The sequence below is a fragment of the Myiozetetes cayanensis genome, unplaced genomic scaffold (genome assembly GCF_022539395.1).
Source record: "Myiozetetes cayanensis isolate MyiCay16 unplaced genomic scaffold, myiCay2020 scf12, whole genome shotgun sequence".
In the NCBI taxonomy this organism is placed as follows: domain Eukaryota; kingdom Metazoa; phylum Chordata; class Aves; order Passeriformes; family Tyrannidae; genus Myiozetetes; species Myiozetetes cayanensis.
Window position 1 is genome coordinate 4,574,372 of NW_026086826.1, and position 10,285 is coordinate 4,584,656.

A 10,285-nucleotide genomic window follows, 5' to 3' on the forward strand; every position below is an offset into this window, starting at 1 on the left:
GAAAGATACCTTCTTTAAGTGAGCAATTTTCACCTCCTCACTGGCTGTGTTTCAGCACCAAAACAAAAAACTGAGCCACATTAAAAAACAGTATCTTGGCACTGTCAGAGGAAGTGATAAGTATCGTAATTGGGCCCTCACATGCAGCTTTTCATTACCCTGACACTACACGGGGAGGGAGGATGAAAGAGCAGGCAGGCACACACATGTTACCTCTGTCCTGGCACAGCAATGCTGCTCTCAGAGCAAAGTTTTAACTCTGGCCCAAGTGCTAGGCCACTACTCCAAACTGGACTGCCTTCCTGCCTTTAGGGTGCCTAACACTCAGTAAAACTGGGCACAGCAAGTGCCTCTCATCAGCACGACCTCTGGAATGCCCTGGACAGTAAAGCTCTGTCACCCACATTGCTGTGGAAAACCCTGCCAGGTTCTTCAGCTCCTGAGGGTGCAGGATTCAGCCACACTTCCCTTCAGGCACCTTGATCTCTGCGGCTCCGGGAAGCTCATCGGAGCCGAAGCCTCTGAGGTGGAAACCTCACCCGAAGATGGAGAAAACCACCCTGTCTCTCTCAGCAAGTTCTTGCTTCTTTCTTAAAGAAATTAAGCAAGCAGCAGATTAGGCCAAAAGTTCAAGGATGGACTTGCTGAGCCTAAACCTCCCTTGTCTGCCTTTTGTGACACCTGTTGTCTCGTGAGGAAACTGCTGCTATTCCACTTTTAACAGCATTTTCTTATTCTTGTGTGGGTACAACCAGTGGCACAAGGCAGCAGAAAGGTCCACAGGTCCACAGGTCCATGACAGGCAACAAAACACATTGGCAAAGATGTTCAGGCACTGGATTTCACCTGTCTTTGACACCAACAGCTCCAACCAGCTCCACATCGTGGAGGTTTAAAACACGAAGAATCAGCCACCTCGTTTCTGCTCAAAGCCACAGCCACAATTCAAAACCCTTCCCATACAGGGGTCAGCTCGTGTTGTACAGGGACAATAGGACACCTGAGCTGACCATGAGATCTCTAAACCAAAGAGAGGTTGGAATACCATGTCCCAGAGTGTTAATAACATTGGAGTAAGTGGGAAATTGTTCCTGTGATCTCTGTCTTTCTCTGCAGGTGCCGTGGATGGCACTTCCTTCCAGAACAGACTTTTCCCTTGATTTTTCAGGTCAGAGATTGAAGATCTGCTAGAAGGATAACAGTGACAGTCCCTTAAGCTTAGCAATGCCTACTGGAACAGTTACTGGGGGTGGATATGGGATGGGAACCACTTTGATGGGGCTTCCAACAAAATCATGCCTCGAAGCAGCAGCAGGCAGCTCTGCTGAGCAATTCAGTCGTGTTTTCAGAGATGAACAGTCTGGCAGCAGAACCTCTGCCTCCCCACCTAGCCCTGCTCACATTGTTCTCTCAGTTGTGCCAGCACAATTTTTTTCCTGCAGCAGCACTGTGAAGCACACCACTTCAGGGGAAAAAAAAAAAACAAAACAACAAAACCCTCGAACAATGACGCTCTTGTTAGAACCAGCTTGGCTCCCTGATCGGATTTACAGCACAGCCAACAACTGCAGTGGCAGAAATTCAGGAGGCAATGTGCTGTGAGGCCAGAGCAGGAGAAACAGAGGGCTGGGAACATTTTAAGCTGATGTTGACAGAATAGACAACATATCAGGGCTTAACAACAGGTGGGAGAATGACATAATAAGGGAAGGCATTAGGCTTTTATAGAGAGAAATAGGGAATTGATATTTAATTACAGGAGAACTGCAATGAAGTTCCATTATTCAAAATATCTCACCAAGTTGATACAGTGGTTTTTATCAAAGAAAACCTAATAATAGAGCTACATTGACCTCCAGACTCAGCGTTCATCAGTGCTTCCCCACTGATAAAACCAGACATTTATATGCTTATGGTCAAGGGCTAGAAAGATCAGAAAAACAGACAAGGAATTAAGATGTCCTTTAACTCCATTTCAGTTAACAAATTGCCATGAGTCTTCAAAAATTTTGTATGAGTCTCTCTCAGGTTCCTACGTAATGCAGAGCAATAGTTGTTCAACAGGGACAGAAAAAGGTTTCAAGAGCTGTGAATGGAAAGCAGAAGGAAAACCCCTTCTGTTATAACCTGTACAACATTGTGTTTCGGTGATATTTATTTAATGCTTTGGAGGACACTGAGAACTAACAATTCTTTTTGTGTAAATGCTTCGTGATGACACCTAATCACGCTGTAGCCCAGGTGACATCAGCAGTAGCCTGAGGGAGATGAATGGGAGTGTTTTTCCTAACAATAAAAAAAAACCAAACCACAAAACCATACCTGGGACACAGACACCTCATGGAGACATCGCTGCCTTCCCCTCAGGGAAGAGATGCATATCCTCTGTTTTCCCGTAGCACAAAGCTGTTTGGGGAAGCAAATGCTGGGAACAGTGACAGGAATCCTCTGCTAGACCTGTGATGGCTGGGACAGCTGGCAGCTGTCCGAGGGCAGCTGGGGTGGGGTGGGACAGAGGATACAATTAAAGAGTCAGAAACATCCAAGGATCCTCGGTGAGGAAGCTGAGCTGTCACTCATTTCTCTCCAGGGAGCAGGCCAGAACCCCTGGGTAGGAGTTGGGGAGGGGGAGCAAGGGCCAAGTGAGGGGGAGTTTGAGGTACAAACAAAGCTGGTTCCCACCAGCCAAGCACATGTGGAGCCCACCTCTGCCCTGACAGGGGGCTCGGGTAGGAGACAGCAAATACTCCTGATTAAACGAGGCAGATGAGATGGCTCAGGGAAGCCATGAGCTAACTCACACCCTGCCAGCTCAGCTCCAAGGACGGCTGGGAAGGGAACAGCAGGCACCCATTCTCAAGGCCAACACGGAATGAGCTGGAGATGCTAACCCTCAGGATACAAACGTCTCAGTACAAGAGGTTGCCACTTAGGATCACAGAATATCCTGAGCTGGAAGGGACCCACAGGAATCACTGAGTCCAACTCCTGGCTTTGCAGAGGACAACCCCAAAATCCCCCATGTGTCTGAAAGCCTTGTCCAAGCGAACCTGGTCAGGTTTGGTGCTGTGACCCTTTCCCTGGGCAGCCTGCTCACCCCTCCTCCAGCTGCCTCAGAAGGACTGAACACCTTTCCTGCACTCTGCCAGAGGTCATCGCCAGGAGAGGGCAGACTTTCAGGTCATACCTGCTTCAAGCTTTGCCAGTTCAGGATTTAAACAGAAGATCTCACCTCACAAAGCTGGCAAATCTCCTACCCTCTGCATCGGTAAAGCCACAGCCCTACTACCCATGGAAATGAACCGTGCTCCGTAAGATAAATACTCTATCCACAGGCAGGCACCAAGGACAGCTGGCAAAAGAGAACAGCGAGATGAGAGATCAGTCCCCAGCGTCTCGGAGCTTGCCAGCCCGTCGCCTGTGAAAGCAATCAGCCACAAGAGCCGTCCTGCAGAGCTCCGAGCAGCCACCAGCCAGCAGCAGCCTCCTGTGCCACCCTCCTGCAGCTCCCCGGCAGCTGCCTGGTCCCTGCCCTCATCAATATCACATAAGGGGACTCCACAGAGCAAGACATTCGCCTTTCTGAAGGGGGTCTGTCCTCGAAAACTTGCAGATTTGGTGTCCTTGGCACTGTGATAAACTCAGGACTTCAGGCTGGATGGAGAACGTTGCACAAGAACTGCAGAAGATTATGTTAAGCTGCTGTAACGATCAGGGTAGGAAGATCCAAACCCGAGGCTTGGAACACGGCCTTTCAGATGGGAAAGGAGAAAGGATGGCGAGCACAGCGGCCTCGCTAACTGTTTTAGCGAGCATCACCCAACCCGAGGGGCAGGTGGGGCTCTCCACCAGCGTGTGGGAACAGACAAACAGCCCCAACCCCGGGCGGCGAAAACGTGCCCTGAGCAGGGGGAACCGCCCTCAGCCCGCGCTGTGCGGGCTGGCCGAGCACGCTGGGACATGGAGTCCCCACCGGGCGAGCCAACGCTGAGGGAGGGGGCGCCGCGCACTACAACTCCCAGCGTGCCTTGCGCGATTCGCCGTCTCCCTGGAGACGCGGAGGGCGGTTGTGGGGGGGGGGGTTCGTCCCCGGTGGAACTACCGCTCCCGTGGTGCCCCGCGCGGCGCCGCCGCCGCCATGGAGCGGCGCGTGGCGGAGCGGCTGCGGGGCGCGCTGGGGCCGCTCGGCCTCGAGCCGCACGCCTTCAAGGTAATGACGTCACCGCTGCGGCACGGTGACGTCACCGCTGTGACATCATCGCCCCGGTACCGGGGGAGCGCGGGGCCGGGGCCGGAGCCGGGGCACGGCGCGGGGGGGCGGTGACCCCGGGCGGGTCGGGGCCCCCTCGGCCCCCCCGGCGCTGCGGGTGCCCCGGGAGCCGCTGCGGGAGGCGCGGCCAGCCCGCCCGGTGCCGCGGGGCGCGGTGACTGCCGTGCCCCGGTGCCGCGGGGCCCCGCGGCGGGTCCCGGAGCGGCGGGCAGCGCAGGGTTGCGCCACGGGGCACCCGTGGCCCGCAGGGAGCAGAGTCCGCCGGGCGGGCTCACATTGTAAGCTGAGCGTGGAAGCGCCTGTGCGCGGCAGGGCTGAGCCCCTCAGCCGCTCGTACCCGGGCTGCGGACACCGCTGCCCCCGCTGCCACCGCCACTGTGCTCGGCTGCTCCTCCTCGCCCGCCCCGGGGCAGTCTGCACGAATCAATCTGCACGAATCAATCTGCAGTGAATCAATCTGCATGAATCAATCTGCAATATCAAACACGAATCACTGTGCAATAACCAGTAAGATTCGATCTGCAATAAACGCAGCCCTTCCCCTGGGGGAGCGTTTGTTGTGTTTGCCACCTGAAATGTTTTGCGTTGCCTGCTGTGTTGTTCAGGTAAGGAGTAAAAGGGAGCGAGGCGCTGGGAGAGGTGGCGTCTCCAGAATCTGGAGGAGTTAATGGTGCTTTCCCAAAACACAGCAGCACAAGCAGGGGTGGAACCCCGATAAAAAAGGCTGTAGCTGCCAGAGGGAAACCTTTTATCCCTGCAGCTTGCTCTAGATTTCATGGTGCACTGACTGATGTACACTGGCAAAGCAGCAAACCTTGGGTTCACATCTCTCTAATTTCTTGTGACATCTCAATTCAGCATCTTAAACAAGAGGCACAAAACTGATTAAACCTTGGGTTGACAGAAGGATGCATCTTTATGGTAAACTCTGGCTGCCACTTTCACCTGTAAAGTCACTTCCAGATTTATTTCACTGATGTTTAGAGTAACCAGTGCATTGCATTTTCAGGCTTATTGTTACTTTACTGGGCATCTCTGTGAATGTTAGACCTGACCTTTATGGCCCCCTGGCAGAATGGGAATTGTCATAACCTGTGAAAAGACTGATATTACTGTGCAGGGCATCAGTAGTGGGGTGCAGGGGATTTTGGCCATTACCTCCTTCCATTCCTGCTGCCTTGCCTTGATCCCTCGTTTCTGGACTGTGTTATAACACATGCAGCCCTGGAAACAAATACCAAAATGTGGCTGTGTCACTCCACAGGGTGGAGCTGAGGGTTTTGTGGGGGTTTAGCGCTGTCAGGAGCTTCCCATCCTTCACTTCCACACAAGTGTTTCCTGCTGAAGAAATAAAACATGCAGCTTATCATATGAGCAAAACAGAAGTGCCAGTTTCATTCTGGCCCATGATAAGAACAAAAAAAACCAAACCCCAAACTGTAAAAGCTTTATCTAAACCAAACCATCTGATTTGCATTGGCAAGACCTGGTTGCTCATACTTCCCTCTAGGTTTCTGAGCAGAACTGGATAATGAATAATGAATGCGGTGCCTGATTCTTATCTTGCACCCAGCTCCCAGCACAGCTTCCAGAAGCTGTGAATCCTGGGGTGCAAAACAGCTGGGTTTGAAAGGGAGGCTCTGGGCTGGCTGCCTCATCTGGTTTGCAAATGAAGGGGGCTACACTTCCTTCCACTTTTTTACATTCCTGCATGTCCACCGGAGTGGTGTCCCTGTTCTGATGGAAATTTGTGTTTCCTTGCCCAAGGTTGGATGGTACAATGCGGTTCTCCAGCCAGCCTTCCATCTCCCCTACCCAGATGACACACTGGCCTTCGTGATCCTCAGCACCCCTTCCATGTTTGACAAGGCCCTTAAGCCTTTTGTGAAGAAAGAACGATTAAAAATAATCAGGGATCCCGTGGATCAGTGTATTTCCTATCATTTATCACGTGTGAAGGAGGTAAGAAGCTGAAATACTCATTCTTTTTAATTTTTTGGCATAAAACCGAGTGGGTTCAGCAGCAGACAGAGCCCTGCAGGCCCCTGCCTGTGCTCTTGGGGAGGGTGAGGTGTGATTCACGAAGGTAAGAGCATCAGCAGTCTGGGGACCTGCATACTCTGTCTCTGCCATCACAACCTGCAGCTGTGCAGGGACCTTCACAGCCTGGGCTGATGTTTTCCAATTTTCCCAGAAATTCCCGGACCAGAGGGTGGATGTGATGTTTGATTACGAGATCCTGCCGAGCCGAAAGCCCAAGTTCTTGGCGCAGACAGCTGCCCACGTTGCTGGAGCTGCGTATTACTACCAAAGGAAGGACGTGAAGCACGATCCGTGGGGGAACAAGGTGAGGCAAAAACACAGCCTGGGAAGAGCCACTAAACTGCAACCACTGAACTGTACAGCTGTTGTTTACTCACTGGTTACTAGATCTCTTGCAGGAAATTACAAAGTCCAGGTCACACAAAGCTGCATAAAGTATTTCAGATGGGAATTGGAAGCTTCCAAGGTTCTTCAGGGTGGTGGGGAAACACGGAGAGAAATATCTCAATGTGTTAAACCTATGTAGAAGAATAAATTGCAGTGCAAGGCAAACCTGCTGCTTGGAGCATGTTAAGTGGGGACAAAACACACTCTGGTTAATCTGTGTGTTAGATTTTCAGAAGGGAACCTCTCCCCCTGTTACAGGATGGGGTGTATGGGCACAGGAAAATGGGAGTGAAAAGTGATGCCTGGAGCCACACTTACAGGAAAGAGCTTTCCTTTCTGCTCTGTACAGCACTCCAGCAGAGGGCTGGGAGTGTGACAAGTTGCACTGAAGCTTGATGCTGTGAAGTCTAACCTTTACTAGAGACACAAAGTGAGACATCCTAGATATCTTTTTTTTTCTTTCCAGAAGATCTATGGCGTGTGTATCCATCCCAAGTATGGCGGTTGGTTTGCCATCCGGGGTCTCCTCCTGTTCCCAGACATCCAGGTGCTGCTCCTGGAGCAGCCTACCCCTGTTGACTGTGTGAGCACAGAGGAGAAAAGGATTGAGTTGCTGGAGCAGTTCAATTTCCACTGGCAGGACGGGCGCTACAGGGACATCATCGAGGTGAAGGAAAGGTATTCGGAGGAGCAGAGAGTCTACTTTGCCACCCCTCCAGCAGAGAGATTCCGCCTGCTGGGGCTGACACAGGAAGCCCAGAGGATCACATTTCACTGAGGAACTGGCTCCAGGGAGGGCCAGAGGGCAGCAAAGTGTAGCTCATCAGCACCGACCTTTCCCTGTGGTGCCGAGGAGGAGGAGAGTGGTGTGCGTATAAAGAGATGGCAAATCCGAGCAGCGTGGGCAGCGTCTCTGTCCAAACATCAGTTCCCAGGGAGAGGGAGCACTGCTCCATGGCACTCGTGGTCTGGGGGAAGGTGGAGTAGTGCCTTCCATGCTGCTGATGATCAGGTGTGTCTTTTGGGGAGCCCATTTTTTGGTAGGATACTGATTGGCCTTTGGTTGGGAATAGTTCAGACACCCTGGCCCCTGGAAAACCCGTGCTGCTTGTTAGAGAAGTCCTTTTGTTCTCAAGAATTTTCTTTCCTAGTGTACTTGTAAATGTAAAAAAAGATCAGCCACTCTACCCCAAAATTTTTTTGTGTCTGAACTCAGGGCAAATACTTTTTTAGATGTGTCCAGCATCCATCCATCCCACGTCACAGCTCTCCCTAGGGAATAGATGTTCGGTCTTTCCAGTCTTGCCTTCCTCAGAAAGAAAATCTGTCCTGTATTCCTTCACTGGGAACAAAGCTGGCTTAATTTAATTAAGAAATCTTTTAATGCCTCCTTTCCTTACCATCCAAAAGAAAATTCCCCAGGGATTGTTTCAGGGAGCAGTGTGGTCTGTACGTGGAGCAGGAGTGAGGGGAACAGAGCCAGCGGCAGCCGCTTCCTTCAGGGTGGTTAAGAAAGGGAAAGGGGAGTACAAAGGTGCTGTTTCCTCTTCACCCAGAGCTCCTCAGAACACCATGACATCCTTAGGTCCTTCTAAAACATCTACCCATTTATAGAGCAGCTGACTGAAACGTTTGGAGAGATGCTGAGTAATCTGTGTGTGAGTGGAGGTTTTACTCCTGTCGAGGTAACTGGCTGGACAGGACAATTCTCATGACCTTTTCTGAGGTGGATGACCTTTGTATTTAAAACACTTCTCAGTGCCAGCACACCCCAACTCCCCCCAGAGTTACTGCCATAGTTTGCTGGTGTGCTTTCTGTGTGGGGGAGATTGTAAACCTGGACACACTTCAAAACCATCACACGAAGCCCTGTCACACACACAGGCAAACAAGCAGAGAAAAAAGGAAAATATTAGTGACATTCATGTTACTTACATTGCTGGATAAACCATCTTTAGACAGAAACATAACATTCATTGATGCCTTTGTCCTGTTAGATTTGTTTAGAGGTTACAGTGGCGCTGGGAACTGGGAATTAATTTGTCTTCGAGCAATTTGAGGCTCAGGCCTTGTTATAATAATATAATACATTAAAATAATATTTTATGGGAGTTGTTTTGCCTGGCTCCAGTGCAATGCTGCAAATCACTAAGCACTTATTTTCCTTTCAGTGGTATCAACATGCTGCAAAACTACTCACTTTGCAGAACTGAGCCCTTTCTTTTTATGTTGTGATTCTTCCTACCTTTTGGAGACTCAAACATGAAGGTTGCCCTCACAACAAGTCACTGCTTGGTACGGTTTTTCATAGCCTGTGCACTAAATGTAATCTAAATTCAGTATAACAGGTTTGTTTCCCTGTAGACAGAGTAGTGAGCTTGTAATCACTGGGTTTGTTCAGTGCATTTGCTGTTACAAAAAAAATCTTTGTTGCTTTCCATGTTTTGTTCACATCTGACTAAGGCAGACACCTGACTTGCTGTGTGATAGAGGTATTGTGATTTTTAATTTAAGTAAAATAATGAAATTTGTTTAAATTCCGTTCTTTTGTTATAGAATTACTTCTGGCTGAAAGTTGTTTGACCTTTCAGAACTTTCCAGCTGATCTGTAATTTAACAGGGGCTTGAGCTAATGGTTCATATTAATAACAAACACAAAATACTGTTATCTCAGAAGGTTAAATATAGAATGGAATGAGATCTATCTTTTTACATTACGATTTAAATTAAAATATTTTGATTTTTTGCATTGATATGTTACAAATATTTAATATTTTGTCTTAGTTAATTTATTAAACAGATTACCACAGCCACTGCATTTCAATTTTTGTAATTTATTTATCTTCATGTGGTATTTTGATTAATAAAATATACAAAGTTGTGAGTAACCCTCAGCACTGAGTATTTTTATTTAAACAATGCATTTCTTCACTTGTGGAGAGCTCAAGATGTTCAAGTGAGGATCGGTCATGGTGTTTTCAGCATCCTGAAAATAGTGAGCTACCTAAGACACGAAATCCACTATCTGAAAACTAAGGAAAAAAGTTATCTTAGCAGAAATTAATGAACTATTGCCACAAGCTCATCTGGGATATAAAAAATAAAACACACAGCACAGTACGAGCAAGCCTAACAAAGTTTTACCTCTCCCAGGTCGTTGCAGCAAGAGCATTTCACAGCAGGCACCTAACGGGGCGCTTCTCATTTCCTCCTCTGCTCTTACAGCAACAAAAGTTGAAGATGTCCAGCGATGAACAGCTGGGGGACTTTCCCTCAGCAACATTGAAGTGGTACCTCTAAGTAGGGGGATTCTTTTTTGTTAAAACTTGTCAGTGTTCCTTGGGCAGTTGTGTCAGGCTGGACTGAGCACAAATATTTGATAACATCCATCCCTGCTGCAGCAGTTTTGGAGTGACCTGGGTTGGGTGTCGCTGCCTTTTCCTCACTCAGATCCACAGCTGCGAGGGAGTCGTTTTCTCTCCTGGCTGCTTGGAACGTAATGGTCTCATTGTCTTATAAATCTGAAAGCTTGAGAACCTGTTTTGACTTTTCTCCTCTCTGGGGGCAAGACCAGACAGGGTGAGG

The 10,285-nt window shown here is 49.3% G+C and overlaps 1 protein-coding gene across 2 annotated transcripts; it reads left to right on the forward strand.

Moving 5' to 3' along the window:
* The first annotated feature begins 4,111 nt into the window (after window positions 1-4,111).
* Window positions 4,112-9,806, forward strand: MMACHC (metabolism of cobalamin associated C). Of its 2 annotated transcripts, none has more exons than XM_050307558.1 (4): window positions 4,112-4,210; window positions 6,038-6,232; window positions 6,465-6,617; window positions 7,167-9,806. In XM_050307558.1, the coding sequence occupies exons 1-4, from the start codon at window positions 4,139-4,141 to the stop codon at window positions 7,476-7,478; spliced, it is 732 nt and encodes a 243-aa protein (XP_050163515.1). In that variant the 5' UTR covers window positions 4,112-4,138; the 3' UTR covers window positions 7,479-9,806. The 2 variants fall into 2 exon arrangements, with proteins under 2 accessions (XP_050163515.1, XP_050163514.1); XM_050307557.1 differs by lacking the exon at window positions 4,112-4,210 and adding an exon at window positions 4,736-4,875.
* Window positions 9,807-10,285: the final 479 nt, after the last annotated feature.

Excerpts from the sequence above, each read along its gene's own strand:
- MMACHC (XM_050307558.1), top strand. The coding sequence starts at position 4,139 with ATGGAGCGGCGCGTGGCGGAGCGGCTGCGGGGCGCGCTGGGGCCGCTC. Across the intron at positions 6,233-6,464 it reads ATTTATCACGTGTGAAGGAG|AAATTCCCGGACCAGAGGGT; the intron begins GTAAGAAGCTGA and ends CAATTTTCCCAG. Across the intron at positions 6,618-7,166 it reads ACGATCCGTGGGGGAACAAG|AAGATCTATGGCGTGTGTAT; the intron begins GTGAGGCAAAAA and ends TTTTCTTTCCAG.